This window comes from Crocodylus siamensis, chromosome 2 (genome assembly GCF_052110815.1).
Source record: "Crocodylus siamensis isolate JL-2025a chromosome 2, ASM5211081v1, whole genome shotgun sequence".
NCBI lineage: Eukaryota > Metazoa > Chordata > Crocodylia > Crocodylidae > Crocodylus > Crocodylus siamensis.
The window spans coordinates 216,846,098-216,868,371 of NC_143396.1; the positions used below are offsets into that span (position 1 = coordinate 216,846,098).

The window sequence follows — 22,274 nt, forward strand, 5'->3', positions numbered from 1 at the left end:
TAGAAAAGGAGGTTTGCTTAGCTAGTAATTTTTTTTTTCGTGCACTAAGGTTACGATGCTTCTGCTACGTGTGCTCGCTGGGTGAGTTTATAGTTTTATTAGCCAATTGCCCATCATGAATGACGGAGCGTTTCAGGGAGTGTTTACATACCCCCACGCTCCCACCCCCTGTTCACCCTCTGGGGCTGGCTGTGTAAACAGTCCCTCTGCTGCTTCCACCACCTCCAGCCTCCGATGCCATGGTTCTCCCTCCCCTGCTTTTCCACTGCCACCTCCTCCCATGGAGCAGCGGGGCTTACCTGCCTCCCTGCCTGAGGAGGCGGAGTCCATGCAGCCAATCACTGCCAGCCCTCTGGGCTGCACATAACACAGTTGCCCAAAAGTATTATGGACAAACAGACAGACAGACAGACAAAGGCCTTTATTACATTAGAATTTTGGCCAAGCCAGATCAGGCGAAACCACTTAAATTTTTTTCTCTAGCTCTATTTTATATTTGTAAGGGGGAAGAGAGAACTCTTGGAGGCTCCTAGCTAAACATTGGTCCAAGCTAGAATGTTTTAAGGTATAAGCCACAGGTCCAGGGTGACCTTTGAGTGGGTTAACATAAAAAGCATTCAGGCACAGGATTACTGTTTAAGTTTAATGTTTTTTACAGTGCGTTATACATATTCTTTGCAAATTCCAAAAACAGTGGTGTTTTGACTAACCTACAGTTTTCCTGAGAACTTGCTCTGATGCCCGAAGCTCTGCAAAGCGGGAGTTGCAGGAGCCACTGATGGAAATTATAGCCTTTCAAAAGTACCATCAAAGAAGTAATTTTCATATTTTAATGTAATGTGCTATCCTCATTTCCTTCAGGAGAAGATACAGAGGTGGCTTTGGGCATTTGATTGTGTTCTGTTCAAAAGCAAGTTACAGGTCAGAGAATTTAGTCCAGGAAGGAGAAGGGGAATTCTGATTAATAGGCACAAGCATCCAGTCCCAGTGTTATTTGTCATCTCTTAATTTAGGGCACAGACAGAATCGTAGCTCCCCACTGTAACCAAGAAGGCTTTGCAGGAAGTAATCTGGACCTCCTGGAACAAACAGAAGTTCAGTGTTGGTTCCAGGGTGGGGGAGATAATCTAGCTGGTAGCTGGGAGCCTACAGCCCATTTCCCCTAGCACCAGCTACTCCTCTCTCCCAGCCTGTCCTTGTTTCAGAATGGGATGGGGGGGGAAAAGGAACAAAGAAAGCTCATTCTGGGGGTTCGCCATCCAGCGCTGGGGGGTGGGGTGGGTTTATTGGAGCCCCCCCCAAGGAAACAGCTCCTTGTTGGAGGGTCTCCAGTACACCCATCCCACCCTCCAGCTAGGGTTGAAAAAACCCTAGACCAAACTCCCTCCTTTTCTCCACTCCCATTCTGGAAATGGCTCAAGGCTGGGAGGCAGCGCAGACAAAAGTTGTAGAAGACATTCTGTTCTGTAACATCTTCATCTGACCCCTCATGCAATGAGGGTTCAGATTTTTGCCCGGTCAGCCACTTTTTAAGCTGTGTGCAGCTGTGCATTTGTGTTTGGTCATAGGTATAGACCACTTTCTGTGGTCAGATCGGGCAAAAATTGTCATTTCTGTCTGTGCCCTAGAGTTTCCATGTATCCAGGATTAACCCTGTTGCCATTCTGAGAAGTAGTTAAATAAATAAATCCCTTCTTAGACCTCAATCCAGGAATAGAAGGATTGAATTGAACTTTTACTGAGGGGTAATAAATATTTTTTTGGTAATTAGGATTTGATTTGGGGATTTCAAAAGCTGATTTACCTCTTTACTTTTTTTGCCTCATGGTCTGTCTCCAGACAAGACATATCAGAATGCAAATTTGGGAACTCTTAACTCTGCCCTGATTGTCGATCAGTTCAGATGATTATGATCTGTCCAGTCACAAATCTACCTGCAGTTTCAGTAGGATAGAACAGGAGCTAGCCACCTTTTACAAGAAACAGGCTGGAACAACCTAGCTCTGGTCCAGTGCACGCCATGTAACTTCAGCATTTTGTCAGTGGGGCTTTCCCGACGCCACTGCTTCTTCACCTAGCCACCCATGCCCCAACTGTAGAGTGGGCACAACTTCCCCTGGATGTGGTCTGGGCACAACTGGAAGCTGCCTGGCCCCAGCACACTCCCTGCCACTGGAAACTCTGTACCCGCCACTGTCATGCCTCTAAAACCACCCCGCCTGCATTGTACAAGAGCCAGGAGGGTGGAGAAAAGCAGCACAGGCACAGCTGGAAGCTGCCAGGCTCCAGGGCAGTCCTCACTGCCCTATCCCACCCAGCACAGACATGAATGCAGGCACAGGCAAAGCACTCCAGCTCCATTGCTGACCTCCTGGGATAGAGGATTTGCCTCCTTACCTTTCCATACTGATGTGTTTTCATGTGAAGTGATACTGACTGGATTTCACTTCCGAAACAGTCTCATTGGAGTTTTGGACAAAGTTACCACTGTGTGTATTTTGTATAAATGGATTTGGAATACTTTGGGTGGCAGGATTTCACATAAGCTCAGATTGATCTGCGTAAAGTTTGGTGCACATCTGGCTTTTGTCTTTTGTCAATACTGAGCTTTGTGAATGGCATTCATCATGCAGCAGATCAGTGGGAACATCTACACAGGATGCTGTACTGCAAAATAGTATAGTTTAGGGCGCAGTAAACCTCACTACGCATGAGTAAATTTGCTACCTGCAAATGCAAATAGCAAATTTACTTGTGAGTAGTTGCTGCACAGTAATGCACATGTAAATGCCTGACAGGGAGCAAACCTGCTCCCAGTCAACCAACCACCAGGGGTCGGGAAATTGCTCCCTGCTGCCAGGAGCTGCCTGCTGCCAGGTTAGGCTCTGTTACTGGAGCCCAGATGGAGACTATATCCCCCTGTCTCGGGAGCAGAGAGCCTCAAGCCCCCAACTTTGTCATCATGAGCAGGGGGCTGGGTGATTCTTATCTCCCAGCACCAGCCGCACGAGCACTGGGAGATTCAACCTGTTCCCCACCCAGCTGTGTGCTTGTGGACCTGAGCATGGAACAAGTTCCCAAACCCCTGCCTCACGATTGTGGAGCAGGAATGGAAAACTGTTCCTGTCAGGGGTAGGTCCCAACACCATGCCCTGATTGGGTGATTGAGGCAGGGGGCTTGGAAAGAGCGGCAGAGGTGGGGCAGGTCCCAGCCTCCTACCCCACCCACCAATGGGGCAGCTAGTAGCGAACCCCTGACTGGAGGCTGGCCAGGGAACCCCAGCCCTGGCCAGGGAACAGCTGTCTCCTGGCCCGGTGTTCCCTGCCAGCTCCTGGGCTAGCACCCACGGCAGAAGCAGGGGCCACTGTAGGGCTGCAGGAAGTGGGAACAGTTTGCTGCTAGGAGCAGCAAATCTGCTCCCACGTCCCTGCATGTGAGAGAGCATTTACTCATGAGTAGTTTACTCCCAAGTAAACTGATCTCAGATCAAATGCATGATGAATCTCAACCAGGCTGCTGCAGCATAATGCTGGGGTGTCATGAGATGCTTTTAAGGGTGCCATGGGGTGCCAGGCCATGTTAGATGTGCAGACACCTACATATGATTCAAAAGATGAGCCCAGAGATGCCAAATAGGAATCTGTAATGACAAAAACATTATGACCTGTAGTGGTCTTTTTGTTTTCTTTGCAAAAGAATTTTTTGTTGGTATTCCACAGTCAAGAAACTAGTAAAAGCTAGAGAGTTGGCATTTTCTGAGGGATATCTTGAATCTAACAAGAGGTGCCTTATGTCTAAGAGTGGTTAAAAAGAGCTGTAATAAACCGAGTCAGAATTTAGAGACATGAGGAACCTGTTTTGGTTTCTGCTAATACAAGAACACAGCCTCTGAGGAGAACTGTCTCATTCAGCTTCCAACCAGTGCTTGAAAAAACAGAAAGCATGCATTTCAGAAGCAAATCCCTGTTCAGATTGATTAAAGAAACTCGGCTTGGGAAACAGCAACATGCCAAAAAACATTTTATTTTAGTCCCCAGAGTAAACTTTCAAGATGCTACTTTTTAAATTCTGTCTTCTGAGTCGTGCTTTTTCAGTCTTTTAGAAATGACTTGGTTCTGTGGTATGAGATGCATTGTCTCTACCCTGAAGTGTCTGTTTCCAACTTGTCAGTGCAAAGCCTGTAGCAAAGTAAACTAGCTCCCTTTTGTCTTTGAGTCCTTAATCTATTGGCTCACTTGGAGAAACTTCTCTTGCCTGCTCCTCTTTATTTTTTACTGTTGTAGCATCTCCGTGTACTGAGATAGCAGGTGAGTGGAGTGCCTTGCTGTGGAGACAACGATCACTCTGATTCATGCACCAGAGTCTGCTGACTTAGTGTGTTCAAGTAGCCTTTTCCAATACCAAATGCGTCACTTCTTCATTGTACCCCAGCTGCACATCCTCTTACTATTTCCCACAGCTGAAAGCCCCCTTGTCCCCTGCTCTTGTATGAAGTGTTCTACTTTAGGTAGGGGACTGATTCTACAGTCATGTTTGGATAGATCCCTCTGATACAGGCTTATTACTGTTATTGCTTTCATTATCACTCTAGCTCATTGAAACTGTCCAGACTCATCAATCAGGTTCTCTCTGACACTGGTCATAGAAGTTGGACAAAAAGGGTTAAGCGCAGTTCACGGATGTTCTACCAGGCTCCCCTGGCCGCATGAAACCACCTTGTTGCTGGCTTCACCGTGCTGTAAGGATTCGTCTGGGGCAATTACCCAGCTAGCTGCCGCCTGAGCTGTGAAGGGAATTACACAAGCCAGTTGGCAGGCTGCTGTTTCTCAGTCTGTAACCAAGGAAACTGATGGATACAGGTTGGGGGCAGCGCATGTGTTGGATAACAGCAGGATGTTCGTGATGTTCTGGAAGTGTTGGTACCCAAACCTTAGTTTCATAGCAAACAACCTTTGTGTAGTTCTGTCCCATGAGACATTAAAGCAAGGTCCTTTCTTTTATCTGTGAGTAGCTGTGCAAGCTGAAGCTAAAGTTCTTGTACTTTTTGGAAAGATCAGGACTGTGCTTGTGGTGTGACTGTCATAATAGCCAAGGAGCACAGGTCTCTTGGCGTACATGAAAGACATTAGTGTATTTACTCAAATCCAAGACAAGGTCCCCCCAGCCCAGTCAGCACAGAGGGAAAAGCCTTGTCTTGCATTAGAGCACGGGTCTGGCACAGGTAGCAGCTCAGCTCTGGCTTTGGCCCCAGACTCCATGCTGAAGCTTGCCCTGAGACAGAATGCTCATCCCTTTCCAAAGAGCCACACATGCAGAGGGAGCACAAAGGAGAGCTGTAGAGAGGGAGGGAAACCTGCAGCCTGCCCCCCACCCCTCCCTCTGCCCCCAACCTCCCCCCTCCTGCTTTACGTTCTGCTCTGGCTCCAGTCCCTCCAGTTCTGACTTGGCCCTGTCAGAAACTGATGCTGTTTTTCCTTGGCCAGGCTAAACTGGGACTGGGCAGGGCTTGCACGGCTGCTTAGTGCCCTGATCCAGAGCAGAGCTGCAGCAAAAGGTTGGAGAGGGGGACACAGGTGGTGGGAGGCAGGTTCAAGGAGGGAGCCAGGGGGTGGGGGAGGCAGAAATTCTTGGGAGCTCTGGCTGTTTTGATGCAACTTCTACATCCTGTAGTGATACAAGCTGGCTAAATTTTCCGAACTTAGACCCTGACTAAAGCTGGGTTAATGTTGGAATGGTTTCTCTACAGAGCAGACATAACAGTGCCTCAAATAGTTGTATCACTATTTGTTATATTTGTCTATACCCAAAGAAGATAGAGGGGGAGGCTGCCACTAAGCAAGTGGATGAAGAGAGAAGCCCTGCTGGAATCAAGATATTTTAATTGTAGGTGTAGTAGACCTGACTAGATAGACAGATGAAATCTGTTAAGTCATCTTGAGAGAGATAATGAAGAGATTTTAAAACAGTGAAGATAAGATTTCTTTTTACTGAAGAGGCCCCAGTGGGTTGATATAAGGGGTAATGTGACTGTACATATAAGGCAGATGTGCACTCTGCCTTTGGCTATAAAGCAGGGACCTAAAGCAGTTAAGACAATAAAGACTTTAGCAAAAGTGTGACAGGGCAACAGATTAATGGCAAAATTGCACAGATGAAAATGAAAGAAAGGAATGTAAAGGGGCCAGAGGACAAGGGGAGTCCAAAATAACAGAGGAGCCAAATAAGAAATCTGAATTGGAGGAGGAAATTAGATGATTTGGAGTTCCAGGAAGAGAATTTCTTTGTCCAAGGTTGAATTTTAATCAGGGACCTGGTGGTCCGTCCCTCTGAGATCTGTTCGTGGCTCTGACACTGACTCTGGGACCTCATGCACCTCTTTGTGCCTCCCGTTCCACAGTGATAAAGCTGAGCTGCAATCCTGATCTCTGCAGAGTGCCCCAAGGATTTGTTAATTTTAAAAACTGCCTTGATATCCTTGGATGAAAACAACTATCACCTATAAAGCAGTATTTCTGAGTAAATATTTGTATTCGGCTATCAACAGATTCCCTGCTCAAGGGCAACAGAAAAACTGTCTAGGAACAAAGCAAATGCAAAAAACAAAGTGAGCAGAGCTCAAGTGAAACAAGGCATGCATTACAAAATCATCTGACAGCACGAGCACTGCCCTGCAGCAGACCAGGCGTAGGCTTCGTGAGAAGGGACAGTGCTTTCTGCTGAGTGATCTGTACCTACACTGATACCAGTAATGGAAATGTCAGGGAGTTGACACCGTTTTCTACCCACTGTGGAATCTTTTGCAAAAAAGCAGCTAGTCCCCCATGCCCTTATTTTAAAATGCTGCTTCACGTCCTGAGTGCAGTCAAATAAAGGGTCGAAGCAGTTGGTTGTTTGTTTTACAGATGGCATGTTAAATGCTTGGTTCTCGCTGCTGTATACTGGGACCTTGTATCCTGTCTCTGCTGCCTGCAGACCCAGTAAGTGTTTTGATAGAGCTAAAGGCATTTGGCACTGACCCTGCTGAGGGAAATTTGGCTCAAACACAGTAACACCTTTGCCAAACTTTCTTTTCTGAAACAAATGTTGCCTCTGTGCCTGCCCAGTCCTCACTCATAAAGTAGGTACAGAGCTTAGTTGTCTACACCAGTGGTCTCCAAAGTGGGGTGCGCGCAAGACAATCCATTGGGGTGCACGAAGAAAATATTAGAACTTGTATTTTTATTTATTTTTTATCTAAAAAAAATAAGAAAGAAATTAAGCTTTACTAATATTTAATATACAGATTGACACTGGCGCCCTCACTCAGTCCATATGTCGGACAGTCACGTGTCATGCATGGTACGTGAGGTATCCCAAGGGAAGAAGCATTTGTTCGCTTTTAGCGTATTGCAATGTATTGCAGTTTACGTGTGCCCGGCTAAGTGGATTTACGAATTCTATTATCTAGTTTTAACTAAACTAACCTTCACAAAGTAGACAAGTGGCTTAAAAAGATTCCTGCAACGAAACCGCGGATTGAAGATAATACTAATAATGCAAGCACAAGCAAACAACAAGAAAATGGCAGAGCTGACACTTCTACTCCTAGTATGAGCTCTTCATCAGCCACATTACGAGGTAAAAACAATGACGATCTAATCAGATCTAACGAAGTCGGCCAAAAAAATTCGAAATTATCAAGAAGACGGTTTGAATTATGGATTTACATCTATTATCGTTAACAATGAACCTCGCCCTAAGTTAAACCAAGATTTTCAAAAATAATGAAGCATATTCAATCACATTGCTCTCACTAAAATATATTATTACTAATAATAATATTTTTTTAGTGAGAGAAAAAGGTTTTTTGTACCGTTAATAAATAAAATCTTTTTTTTTAAAAATATTGTTTATTTCATCTTTATCTCATCCTTTTTTTAATTTCTATTTTTGGCTATGTTTTATAATGTACATAATATATTAGTACAGTAGTACATGTATATTATTTATAAATAAATATACATATATTGGGGGTGCATGCTCAAAAATTTTTTACTGATAGGGGTGCGTGATCAAAAAAGTTTGGAAACCACTGGTCTACACTATGGACCTAATGTTTAACAGTGCTATATGCGTTTTTCCTTTCTCTTCTGTTAATCACTTTGTCTTCTGCCAGACAGCTTGGGTACAGCTTAATGTGCCCGTGATATCAGCAGAAGGTTAGCGGGTTGCCGCCATAGCTCAATATATGACACAAGCTGGCACTTAAGGGCAGCTGAACCAGGTCCATGCTTCTGATGTTAATTAAAAAATGTCTTGATATCTGTGGATGAAAAGAACTGTATCATTGTTAACCAGTGTTGGCTTTACTTTATTCTTCTTTGCTGAAACAATGCTTTTCAATGCGTCAGCTGTAGGGTTTTGGCTGGCTAAAATTCTGGGATGTTCACGTCACTCTTCATGTGACCTTCTAATATGAATGCCTAATTTCTTTCCTCTACAACACAGGATGCTTCTGTACAGTGCTGGGCCCATCTCCTGTTAGTGTCCTCTTGACAAATCAGCATGAGAACAGCTGCAACAAAAGGAAGCAAGCTGGGGTGCTACCCTGTGCACAGCAATTGTGGGATAGGGGCCAACAGGATTCATTCATAGGACTTTTGAGTATTATAAAGGGGCTTTCCAAACTGCTCTAGTAGTGCAGAATTAGTGTTGCCTTGTGTCTTCAGCCCCTTCCTGTACTGCATTGAGGGGACTCTGAGGCTCACATAAACTTGTACTAGTGCATCTCATGAGAATAATTACACACGGAGCTTAGGTGTGAATAAGACCTAACAGATGTTTTGCAAGTCTAGTTTTGTTGGTTCTGTGACACTGATGTTTGGTAACAGGTCAAACATTACCTAGGATCTAGGAAAGTAGTTGTGTTTTCTTTTTGTTTCCTCTTTGTAAACTATTAGTAGAGTTAAAGAAGAAATTGAAAATATATTACCTGGTGGACTGCGGAATATAAAACCAAATTTTTATTGGTTGTCCAATTGAAAACTGTTAGGACAGTGAATCTTACTCCATCAAGTATGCACATCAGTTTTTCTAGCAGGCCTTTATTTCAGGGACTTCTGTTTTAGTGGTGACCATTTTTGCATCCCAACATATATTTTTAGTTTAGTTTGTTAAAACCTTACCTTTTCTCACCTGGAAAGCAGAGGATCATTTTTCACCACAAACTATCTGACTTCTAAAAACCCAGATGAGCTTATTCTGTCCAGAGATAAGGGTTCTATAACAAAGACTCAGAAGACCATGCACAGGAGCCGAAATGAAAACTGCCTTGCATGCCCACGTGGCCCTAACAGGAATGAAACTTGTTCTTGAGGGGAGATTATGAATAAAGCCAACAGTTTAGGCTCAGAAAGGTACAATGTAATACACTAGAGCAGGGGTGTTCAGCCAGGGTATCTGGTTCACGGGGCTTTCCACAAGTTGGGAAATTTGGTAACGGGACCAGTAGCCATTAATACTGGCAACATCCCCCACCACCAAATTCTACCTCCTCCCTCCCCACCCCCAGTACAGCCAGATGAAGTCCTACCATAACTACCCCAGGCCCTGGATCTGAACCAGTGACTGGATCCAGCTCACCGATTGACTGGGCCCTGCCCATCCAGCCTGTTGCCCAAAAAGGTCAAGCACCATTGCAGTAGAAGATGTTGCTTTACCTAGCAGTGAATCCGAACTGTCTTCAATGGACAGGTTCTCTTATCAGATTAAATCTTCTATTCCATTTTAGCCAAGCAGAGTGGAGAGCAAAGAAGTATTTACTCTTGTCCAGACACAAAACAAACTGATATAATCCTGTGAAAGAAAATGGACCATGCACTGGCATTTATCTGGTGGTATTAAACAGTCATCATTGTTACAACAGCCCCAGCCTCTCAGAAATTAAAAAAAACAATAAAAAAATCTTTTGCTCGTTGCATTTGGCTTCTTGAGATACTTTCAGTAGAGCAAGGCAATTAGCTAAAAATTCTTGGATGTTTCATAATACATTTTTTTTTCTAGCGAGCTTTGTCCTTGCAAAGAGACATGATTCTGAGCACCTTTAGCATTTGCTGATTTTAGGCCAGCTTAGATATACTTGGTATCTTAATCACTTGGCCCTTAAATATCTCTGATGGCTTATTGTCCACTCAAGCATTGGCTAGGGCAGTGATTGTCAACCTTTTTAGACTTGAGCCGCATCCCATCAGACTGAAGGCAACCCTCCATAACTTTTGTGAATTGAGCAGCACCCCCATTCAAAACATAATTTACTACAGCGCTTGCCTCCTTGCAGAGGGGCCAGACAGTGGGGGTGGGGGCACGGTCAAGCAGGGAGAGCCTGAACCTGCCCTTATCTCCTCACACCTGGAATCTGAGCCTGCCTATATCTGCTTATCTCCTTGTGCTTGCTGTGGCACCCTTCAAAGGGTTGTAGGGTGCCCCAGCATCTCACTAGGCTAGGGAAGTGATCTTAGTCTGCCACCCTGTGACTAGCTGCTGGGCACGAGCAGATGATAGCATTGGTGCTGAGACAATTCTGGTTTTTGGTTATGTGGAGTCCATTCATTGGGGATTGATCTCAGACCTGTCAAACTCTCTTCACTTTAAGACCTCCGCCTGGATTCACACCTCTATTTTAGAGGTGAAGGCATTGGCTACTAAATCCTCCTTCTGCTGGTTTTTTGCTCATGTTATTTTCGCATTGAGAATTGTTCTTACCCAGATCTATGCTTGTTTTAAGATTGAGATGCAAATTTTTTAGTGGTAGTGATTTTTGCTTCATTCTTTTAGTGCCTACATGATCTCTCAGAAACCATTGAGCACTTACCTGTCTAATGCAGCGGCAGGCAAAATCTGGCCCACAGGCTGGATCTGGCTGACAGTGGACTCCCATTTCCCTTGCCTGGGTGCCTGGGGCCAGTTTCTATGGAGACCCCAGCAGCAGCCAAGCTGTGATAGCATGAGGCTGGGGTTTCCATAGAGACCAGCCCCAGCAGTGCTGGCAGGCAGCAGTGGTGCCAGCTTCTTCCTGGCGAAGGAGCTGAAGGGGGGCTGCGCTGCGGGCAGGCGGAAGCAGGGTGGGCTCAGCCACCACTGCCTGTGCAGGGCAGGCAGGGGTGGCTATGGGGGGGCTATAGGGAACTTTGGGGTGGTGGTAGCCCCCTGCAGTGCCACCCCTGCTGGCAGGGTATACAGCAGAGTGGGGAGCTGCTCCAGAGCCAGGCTGGGATCTTGTAGTGGTGACAGCATGGTCTGGAACTGGGGCAGAGCCACAATCTGCAGCCTGCATGACCTGGGCAGGGGTGTGCAGGCAGCAGATCGCAGCTCAGCCCCAGTTCCAGACCATGCTGTCACCGCTGCAAGGAACTGCCATGCAGGCAGGGGCTGCTGGGAAATGGAGTCCAGCCTCTGGCCGGGTCTGCCATTTTGCCCGCTCATGGTCTAATGTATATCAAGTAGGGCACCCCAAAATGAAGCACCCAGAAGATAAGCCTTTCCCAAAAATACAAAATACAGCTGTTTCTGCATGTGGAAAATAGTGTTAGAATTAGAGGGTGTTTGTTTGGCTTTTTAGGGTTTTTTGTTCTATTGAAATTTGCTTATAATTTTCTGGGCTTTTATTACTGCTTCTATTTTTTCTTTCCTGTTCTACATCTGGGAGTATTAGGAAATAGCTATTCTTGAATAACTGCATCTAGATGTTAGGAGAGCTCAGCTCTCAGATCATTTGCTTCAGTTTCAGGAATTTGACAGTGTATCCATGTGCTGGGCTAATTCTTATTCTAAGAACCCCTCTTCCTAGTCTAAGTTGAGCAATGCTGTTTCCAGCTGACATGGGCTCCACTTGTCTCGTAAATGACATAAGTTTTTGGGCTCACATCTCCTTCCCTGAAGCACACTTGTATGACACATTCTGCTCTGCAAGTAACAGCCTTTGTTCAGTTCACTCTGGAGCAATTGCCATCTCCTGAGCTGGGCCTGGAATATTTTAGCACCGCTTTCTCCCAGTTCCCTCCAGGCCAACTGCAGTGAGTGGGATTTTAGGGGTGTGCTTATAATCATTATATAAAAAGAGGGAGGCACTGTCTCTCTTTTCAAATAAATTAACGAGATGGGGGAAAAACAATTTGAAGCATGCATTCAGAATCTGTCTTAAGATTAGTGGCTGTGCTTTACAGGGACATTGTCAAGCTTTAGAAGTCTAAAACCTTAACTACATTTTCTTTCCTCAGCTGTTTGCCATGACTGTACATGTTGTGTCTTTTCTGGGAAGGAATAACTGATTCGGTGTCTTCTCTTGCTTAGTCTATTCTGCTCCACCCAATCTGCTTAAAGACAAAAGGCCAGCAGCTCTGCCCTTAGAAATGACCCTAACATGACAAATGGGTGTGCATACAAGCTGTCTTTTGGAAAGACTTCCAGTTACCAATTCATTGCATGCACCCCAAAGAGACCCAATAGCAAACCCATATGCTTCTAGCCCATCCTTGGGACTTGACCATATGCTAACAAATGGTGCATATTTTTGCAGGGCAGACACTTAATTATAAAAGATTTCATTTTAAGGTTTATCAAGATTAGATATAAACATTGCCCTAAGTGTATCTTCTTTATTAGTCATGTTCAGGATTTCTTTTAATACTGCAGTTATTCAGTACTTGAATTTCTATCTTGCATCTCCCTCAGCAGCTCAGTTCGGGGTGGGGAGCCCTTACCAGGCATTGATGGCCTAATTGGCAATAACACTTCAAAAGAGCCAGAATAAATATTTCTGGTCTCTGGTTGGGAAGAAGCTGGATTTCATAAAATCATTTCTGTTCCAGCAATAAGTTAGGAGGATGTTAAACAGCAGCTGCTCAAGCTAAATATTTGCAGATCTGCAGGACCAGATACACATGACTTAGGAAGATTTGATTAAAAGCTTCTTTTTTATAGCTATTGTTGCTGCTGTTTAACAAGAAAAATATTGAAATAATGTGATCTCAGAAGACAGGGAAAAAATTAAATGTTGGTCCAGTATTTTAAAAGGGTACACAGGAAAACCTAGTTAACATTACATCAGGTTAGCCTAACACTGAACCCAGGTAAAATCATGGAAAGTCTGATAAAGGACACAGTTAGTAAAGGACATGGGCAGGTGTACTGTTTCACCAATTTAAGCTGAGGGTTGGAGTTTACCACTCAACGCTGTGAATTGGTGTTGAATGGTATCATAGATTTCGTAGACATTAGGGCTGGAAGGGATCTCGGAAGATCATCGAGTCCAGCCCCCCCGCCCAAAGGGCAGGAAGTCAGCTGGGGTCATAGGATCCCAGCAAGATAAACATCCAATTTACTTTTGAAGGTGTTCAGTGTAGGTGCTTGAACCACCTCCGATGGCAGGCTGTTCCAGACCTTGGGGGCTCGGACAGTAAAGAAATTCTTCCTTATGTCCAGCCTGAAACGGTCTTGCAGGAGTTTATAACCATTTGACCTCGTTATCCCTTGGGGCGCTCTGGTGAACAAACGTTCCCCCAGATCCTGGTGGTCACCCCTGATAAACTTACAGGTGGCCATCAGATCACCCCGAGCCTGCACTTTTCGAGGCTAAAGAGCCCCGTGGCTCTCAGCCTGTCCTCATAAGGTTTGTTTTCCTGACCTCTGGTCATGCACATGGCTCTTCTCCAGACTCTCAAGCTTCTTCACATCCCTTTTGAATTGCAGGGCCCAAAACTGGATACAGTACTCCAGCTGCAGCCCCACCAAGGCTGAGTACAAGGGGAGTCCATTAAGGATAGCCTCTTTAATAAACTTTTCTAAGACCTTCACTGGCATGGAAGTCAGGCTGATAGGCCTATAGGTGGCCAGATCCACTTTCCTCCCTTTCTTGAAGACAGGCACCACATTGGCCTTCTTCCAGTCTTCAGGCACTACACCAGAGCACCAGGAGTTTTCAAAGATCCGTGCCAGGGGCTGGGCTATGATGCTCGCCAGCTTCTTGAGTACCCTGGGGTGTAGATTGTCAGGGCCGTCTGACTTGAAGGTATCCAGCTTCTCAAGGTGTTCCTTCACAAGGTCAGCATTGATGGAGGGCAGGGGATCTCCCTCACCCAGACCTCCCTGTCCCGTAGCGGGTATGGGCATCCCATGGACCTGATGAAAGACCGATGCCAAGTACCCATTTAATAGGTTGGCTTTTTCCTGGGTGTCAGTTGTCCCATCTGGTTCAGCAGGGGTCCAACGTTGCCCTTGCTTTTCCTCCGGCTCCCCACATATCTGAAAAAGGATTTGTTATTGTCCTTGATGCTCAAAGCTAGTTGGAGACCAGTTGCAGCTTGGCTTTCCTGGTTTGATCCCTGCAGGACTGGACCAGTGCAGAATATTCCTCCTTGGAGGTAAATGCCATCCTCCATCTTTTGTAGGCCTTTCTTTTTAGCCTCAGGAGGTCTGCTAGGTCCCTGGAGAGCCAGGGGGGCTGCTGTGCCCTCTTGCTGCCTTTCCTCCAAAATGGAATCAGATTACCTTGTACATTGAGGATTGCTCGCCTGAGGAGCAACCACTCTTCCTGAACTCCCCTCCCTCTGGGGTTGTGGTCCCTTAGGACCTCACTGACAAGCCTCCTGAGCTTGTCAAAGTTGGCTTTCCTGAAGTCAAGGACTTCCGTGTTGCTGACTGACTTGCCAGCTTTACAGTGGATGGTGAAGGTGATCAGCTCGTGGTCGCTGTCACCCAGCTTCCCATCGATCAGTAGGTCACTGATTAGGTCATCCCCAGTAGCCAGTACCAGGTCGAGCAGCGCTTTACCTCTCGTTGACCTGTAGACTTCTTGAGTCAGGTAGAGGTTATTCATGCATGATAGGAAGCTTTGCGAGCACTCAGATTTTGTTGAGTGATCCTCCCATGAGATGTCTGGGTAATTGAAGTCACCCATAACAACCATGATCCTGGAGCATGCGGCCTCTGCCAGTTCCCAGGCAAACTCCTGGTCAAGCTCTTGACTTTGGATGGGAGGTCTGTGGTAGACTCCCACCATTGTGTCCCCTGTGCAGTGTTCCCCACGGATTTTAACCCAGAGGGGCTCTGGTTGTCCACCCTCGTCACCAACATCAGCTTGCAGGGACGTGTAGCTTTCCTTAACATATAGAGCTACACCCCCGCCCATTTTATGTACACAATCCCTCCTGTACAAGGTGTAGCCATCAATACCCATGGTCTAGTCATGGTTGGAGTCCCACCAGGTCTCCGTTATCCCTAGGACATCGTAATTATTTGCATTGAGCAGGAGGATGAGCTCCTGCTTATTCCCCAAGCTCCTGGCATATGTGTACAGGCAGGCAAGTGTCCCCTTGGGGGCTCTTGCCTTGCCCATGGGTTGTACCAGGGCTGGGGCAGGGTGGGCTCCCTTAAGTGCCTTGGCCTCCTGGCTTTGCAAGGGGTTGCTCAACAGGCCAGCAGTGGCGGTAGTCCCCCCGACCCCCAGCAGGCTTAGTTTAAAGCCCGGTGGAGCAGGTCAGCCAGTCTGGCTGAGAAGAGCCTCCTCCCGAGGGGAGAGAGGAGGAGGCCATTTCTTCCCAGCAGCTCGCTGCCTTTCTCACCAAAGAGCGGGCTGTGGTCATGGAAGCCAAAGGCTTCCCGATGACACCAGCGCCGCAGTCTTTGGTTGACTACCTGGATCCTCCCCTCCCTCCTCAGCCCATAGCCCAAGACTGGGAGGATCGAAGAGAACACCACCTGTGCCCCCAGACCCTTTAGCCCCGCTCCCAAATCTGTGTAGCGCCTTATGACCCAGCTGGGAGTACTCTGAGCTGCGTCATTGGTGCCCACATGAATAAGGAGCATGGGGTAGTGGTCTGTGGGCTGGAGGAGCTTAGGGATCTTCTCCGCAATGTCTTGGATGCGGGCCCCTGGGAAGCAGCAGACTTCCCGGGCTAAGGGGTCGGGGCAGCAGATTGCCCCCAGTCCCCCGCAGGATGAACTCTCCCACAACAAACACCTTATGTTCTGTCTTGGGGAGAGCGGGGGCTATAGCTGCAGTTGGGCCTGTGTTGCCTGTGGGAGCTGGCAACTCAGCAGGCTCTGCTGGGGCTGCAAGAGGTGTGTACCTGTTGCTAAGCTCCAGCAGGGCAAGGGCCTTGGTGCAGCGGGCCTTAGGGCCCTTGACCACCTTGGTCCATGCCCCTGACTGGACAGAATGGGAGTTCCTGGAGGGAGACCATGGTCTACCCTCCAGCTCCCAGATGAGAAGGGCCAGGCAGTAGGAGTCAGTCTTCTGCTCACAGTCCCTGATGGCCTGAAGTGCCTCCAGCTGGCACAGCAGAGACCCCAAAAGGGAGCAGACCCCACAAGGGGAGGTGGCCATGCTCCTGGGCCCCAGAGCCTGAAAAAGTGACAGAGCTAGGGGCTTCGTCTGGGTGGAGCCTGGAACCATGGGCTCCGTCTGGGTGGCCGTCTCTGAGGTGCCAGGGTGGGGAGCCCACAGACCTTGAGGGGACCCTCGGTGTACGACGCATGCCCATCCGTGGCATGCTGCTGGTAGGCGAGCTGGGCCTGAGTCTGCCTACCCTAGGGTGCACGCAGGCAGGGCCTCGGGCCCTTCTGCACGAACTCTGCGCTAACTCACGTGCCGGCAGATAAGTGCACCTGTTTACGCAGCCTGTTCACGTGGCTCCCTGGGAGGCTGGGCGAAGTAGGGGCCTGGGCGGTACGAGACCTGACCTGCTCTCACTCAGCTGCCTCCTCCCACTCTCCAGCGGTTAACCCCCTCCCACCACAGGCCCTGCTTACCTCCGGCTGTGCTGGGGTTCAGCGGGGAGCTCCCTGACTGCTGGGTGGTCTCTGGGGGGCTTTGAGGGAGCAGGGGCATAGCGGGCTTTCACCTGTGCATCTCTCACCGCTCCCGGAGCCTAACTGCGGCTTTTTTGCTGTTGGCAGGCCCTTTTAAACTACGCGCATGCGCAGTGGTCCTGCCGTCGGTGAGACTGCTCTCAGACTACAGATATCACCTGTATCTGTTTCCTCAACAGCTGTATCTATTTCCTCAGTCCCCATTCCTAACCAGCAATAATTTACCCTAGAATGAAACAACATAAATGATCACAGTCAAGCTACACTTGTGAGAGACTATGAGCAGACAGACAAGTTATACTAGGGTTAGCTGTACTGCAGTAAGGTCTCTAACCATCTCCACTTCTCCCTCCTTTCCCCATCTGCCCTCCCCTCCAGCCTCTTCAGCTGTTTAAGTCTTTTGTCAGTTCACGCTACTTAAGGAATTGCAGCAGAATTAATACCAGTCAGTGTCTACATGATTTTATGGAAAAGCATTGTCAATCTTGATAATGAGTTTATGATGAGACTACTTGGTTGATAAGAATATCTGTCTTGCATAATAGACTTCAGTAAGATACTTGACTTTGTACTTCCTGTTTGATATCCTAACTGAAGAAATAATAAACCCTGTATAGAAAATCAGTATCGCACGTACTACCTGAGTTAAAAACGGTTAACTGGCAGATCTCAAAATGAATAGTAAATGAGGGATCCTCCTGTACTGATGGTATTCCTACCAGGATTCAACAGGGATCTGTTCTTAGCTCTGTGCTATTCTATATCTTTGTCAATGATTTGAGGGAAAAAAAACAAATAAAAAGGCTATTATAAGGTTACAGGTGATGTAGACACTTTTTGGTTGGTTCTACAAAACTCTACAAAGTTCTACATATGGGTGGAATGGTAAACTGGGCTCACTTGAACAACTTGTATTTTAATAAAGTCAAAGGTAATGTCATATATCTAGGAACCAAGAGCATAGGTCATGCTTACAGGATAAGGGACTATGTTTTTGGAAACCAGCCACTTGAAATGAATTTTGAAGGTCAGAGTGGGTAACCAAGTGAAGGTGAATTCTCAGTACCCCCTACTAGTTACTAAGACAAATGAATTCTTTAGACAGATAAGTAGGATATTATAAAGCAGAAAAATGCTGTGTAGAAGTAGAGAGGTGTTGTTAGCATTGGGTATAACATTAATGAAACCACTTCTGGAATATTGTATCCAGTTCTAGTATTGCCACTCCCCCCCGCCCTTTTTTAAAGCGTATGATGAATTTGAAGGCATAGAGAAAAATTTCTACAAATGATTTGTTATCTGAAAAACCAACCGTACAAATTTGAGACCAAAGAAGTCCCATCTATTTAATTTACCAAAGAGAAGGTTAAATGTTACTTGATTGTGGTCTGCAGGAAAAAAAATTCCAGTAGCAGAAGGCTACCAGTGAGATCATGCTGATGTGGAAAGAGTGCAAATCCTACTGGATTGTATAATGGCTGGAAGCTGAAACTAGCCAAATTAAAAGTAGAATTAAGGCAACAAATTTTGAGGAGTCTCACTAACTGTTGGAGATGTGGTGGTTTCTTTGATGTTAAGTGTGTACAACAAGATTGGATATCTTTCTAAAAATGAGGCTGTAGCTCAGCTAGGAGCTCCGGGTTTGATGCAGGGACAGCTGGTTGTTGTGTGGCCTGTGTTTTTCAGGAAGTCACAGTGAGGAATCTCAATAATTCCTGCTGTTTTTAAAATGTAGCAAATCTATGAACCTTTGTGAAACATTGCACAGTACAGGAGCCTCTTCGGATCAAAAGTCAGGGGCTTGCTGGCATTTTCCTGGTGAAAGGCGTTTTAAGTTGAGACACGGAAGTGCCAGCACAGTGTTTCCCATTCATATATGTGTGCACCCTTTTGTCTCTCTTTTAGGAAGAGAGTGGAGATTATACGTATGTGGAAAGAATACGGATTCCACTGGATCATGGCACTTTACTGATGATGGAGGGAGCAACCCAGGAAGACTGGCAGGTAAGAAAACCTGAGTGACATGAATAGACTTTTCTTTGGTTGTGGTAGAGTTTGCTGGGTTTCCACAGAGCATTGGAGACATGGATTTTAGGCAGAAGTATTGGGAGAGGCTTGCTGTGCAATAATGTAATATTTTACCATACATTAATAGGGCCTGCCATCCCATGATCAAGGCACCCCAGAAAAATTAATTACCTAAATTTCATTGCATTTCTAAGTGATCTACAGGAATTGGCTGATCTCATACGCAAGCATTAGTGCATCTGGAGCAAACTGCTGAAAATGCTGAAAAATTATTTAATGAGCCTAGAAGAGTCAAGAGTTAGTCATTTTCCTATATGAAAAATATCTCCCTCTTAGAAAATGGGTATAAAAATGTGTTGTATTTGCATATTAAATTATTATTAATTATGCACCCCCACTCCTTTTTTGGTCTTAATGTCACTTCCAGCATCGGGTGCCTAAGGAATATCATGCCAGGGAAGCACGGATCAACTTGACCTTCAGGACCATTTATCCAGAACATGAGGGATTTTGAAAGTGAATCACGGCAACTGTTTTGAGCATTACTGGATATATGTTTATGGCAGATGGAAAACCTTGGACTTTCTACTGCTATTGTGGAGCAAAAAAACCAAGTGGATTCAGAGTTACTTTCAAACAGATGAAACAGAGAAGAGAAAGAAGTTGCTTTCTTGGAGATTAGTGACAGTCAGAAGCTTCCTGTGATGCATGTATTGCACTATTTTGTTTTCAGAAATGGTATATAATAACAACTGACACTCAATCATAGTTTTTGGTTGGTTTATTTAACCGTTTTCATAAAAGAAGACTGATCAATCTTTTATGAGGTAAAAGTGTTTACATGGAATTAAAGCTCTTAAAGTTTGCCTACTATGTGAAAAGAAGCTTCAGTAAGCAGGGTTTTTGGTGTTTTCTCCTGATAAAATGCAAATTGATTCATACAGTCAAGACAAAGATTGGGATTCTTTTTCCTTAGGATAATATTAGTGAAATGTGACAGGTTACAGGCCTATGTGTAAGAATAAGCGTACTTTGCACTTCTACATCATTGACTTACAAAAGCAGAGCACTCTGAATGTTACCTGGATATTGTATGCTGATTTTCATTTATAGATTACAAAGTAGTTTATAAAGAAGGGGTAAATATCATTATTGTTGTTGTGTTATAGTATCATAGAGGCCCCAGTAGAGAGCAAGGCTCCATTTTGCTGGGTGCGTTACAGTCTTTGACCTGAAGTTCTCATCTACGTAGGCAGAACAGGTGGAGGTATGAACAGAAACATAAGTGCAGAGGAGAGAAGTGATTTAGCCAAGAGTTGCGAGTCAGTGGCATAACTGAAGATAGAACACAAATCGCCCAACTGTGAACTCCTAGCTGGCCTTAACTGCTAGAACAAGTCGCATCATTGTTTTAATACTAACAAATAAAGTCTTGCTGCACCCTGGTGAGCTTTATAAATATTTTCTGTAATGTCGTAGATAAGTGAACTAAGGTGCCAAGAGACTGAGGTTGCTTTTGAGAAGGCAATGAAATAATTGGGTGCCTCATGTTTTTGAGCATCCCTATTTGAGACATTTTGGCCCTTTTTCTTTTCCCACATACTGATGATTTGTAAATCCTGTTAGCTTTATTTAGAGTTGTGGGTGCTCAGCACTTTTTGAAGATCAGAACCCTTACCACTAAAATGAACAACCAGATTCCTAGATACTTTTCAAGATTTGCATCTGAGTTATTTTTCTTTTCTAGCACAGGGAGGGAATGGCAGCTCTATAAATAAAGTTTCAAACTTGCGACTCTCCCTTCTGTGCTCTTACCAGGAGAGGTTGCTTCCAAATGTATACCTATTCAGAGGAGTTCAATGTCCTACGGAAAATTTCCATCAAAATGCTTGAGTTAGATTGTCAAACCACCCAAACTGGGGTAGTTTTCCTGGACCATTTTAAAGATTGCCTTCCCTAGCTGCCTTGTTCCTTGTTGGAACCATTAAAATGATGATCACTGCACTTGTGCAAAGACAGAAGCACGATGTATATGGCTAAGTACCCAGTATAGGCATTTGGCCATTAACTATGGCAGGCTGTAAGATGGTTATGTGTTCACTTGCTATATACAGGAGGGGCTGTGCATGGATAAACATCCTGTGTGTTGTCACTCATCAGCTATGTTAGGCTGGGTGATGCCTCTCTCTGGTGTCAGAACAAATCAGCAGTTATAAAAAGCCTATCCTCTTTTTTTTAGCCAGTGCTGCCTTCTGCATTGTGGATGAAAATTGCTCCCTGTTGAGAACACTCAAGTGACTAATAGTCTATTATGCATGAGTTTTGACTTTTATTGGTTATAGTAAAAGATAGGTTCTTACGCCACTGCAATGCTTGGACTCCAAAATTAGGCAGAATCAATTTTTTTGTGTGTAGTACAAGAGTATAATACTGTTCTGTTTGTCCAAAACACTGTACCACATTCAAAACAGCTCGCACTTCTAAAACACACAACAGTAAGGTAGGTATGCCATTCAAATTATACACCCCATTCTGATCAGAGATGTTTCTATAAGGTTTTACCATAAGTTTCCTGATCTTTTCCTTGACTTAGTTTCTCACTTTCAGATCCAAGTCTTGGTGTGTTTGCTAGAACTATTGAAAATTAGTGTTGAAACATGCAGACATACTCTCTGCTTTTAACTGGCACTTGGTGCTGTGCGTAGAGTCCTGATTCCATGCTTGAGTGACACCATTCCAATAAAAAACTATTTCTCATTAACCTGGTGCCTACATCCGTGCTTCTTAATGTTCATACTTAGGTCATTGACTTCTGACTGTGCTTTTTGCCTGTGTGGGTAGTACAGTGTACAGTTACATTAAATGTAGGTTAGGTGGACTATAGAAGGTTGTGCTGGCAATAATACTTCTGTGCTACTGCTTGTAGCCTGGGATATGTGTAAATGGAGGTTTGTTTCTGCCTGTTCAGATAAACAGAAGCCTGACAGACTACTTTACCTGGCAAAATCTTAAGACCGGCCAGGAGCTTTGTTTTGACAAATTTTTGAAACTCGGTGGAAGTGGAGCTATGATACTCCCTGAAGGTGTGGGCTCTGGATTCTAATCCTACAGCTCACTTACCTGTGCCCATTGGTTGGATTTTAAAACAGAAAAGTGTATTAACATTTAGCTGGGTTTTTGGTTGTAGCCTAAGGACACAGGCAGGCCAGGTTCTTTGAGTAGATGTGATATCTTTTATCACATCTACTCAAAGAACTTTGCCTGCGTAATTAACATTTAGGAATTTAAATGTTCAAGAAGTAAGGGAATGGAAAAAGTTCAATTCTTATATCATTTACCTACCCATACTACTCATCTATATATCTTACGTTTTACATATCCATAGGTATGCAGACCCTTG

The 22,274-nt window shown here is 45.3% G+C and overlaps 1 protein-coding gene across 3 annotated transcripts in view; it reads left to right on the plus strand.

Moving 5' to 3' along the window:
- ALKBH3 (alkB homolog 3, alpha-ketoglutarate dependent dioxygenase) overlaps nucleotides 1-21,635 on the plus strand; it is a 43,913-nt gene extending 22,278 nt beyond the window's left edge. For all 3 annotated transcript variants that reach the window (XM_090032969.1, XM_090032970.1, XM_090032971.1), the window contains exons 9-10: nucleotides 18,752-18,850; nucleotides 19,302-21,635. In XM_090032969.1, coding sequence (XP_089889095.1) covers nucleotides 18,752-18,850; nucleotides 19,302-19,388 — 186 coding nt within the window. In that variant the 3' untranslated portion in view covers nucleotides 19,389-21,635. The remainder of the gene's footprint in view (nucleotides 1-18,751; nucleotides 18,851-19,301) is intronic.
- The last annotated feature ends 639 nt before the right edge of the window (nucleotides 21,636-22,274 follow it).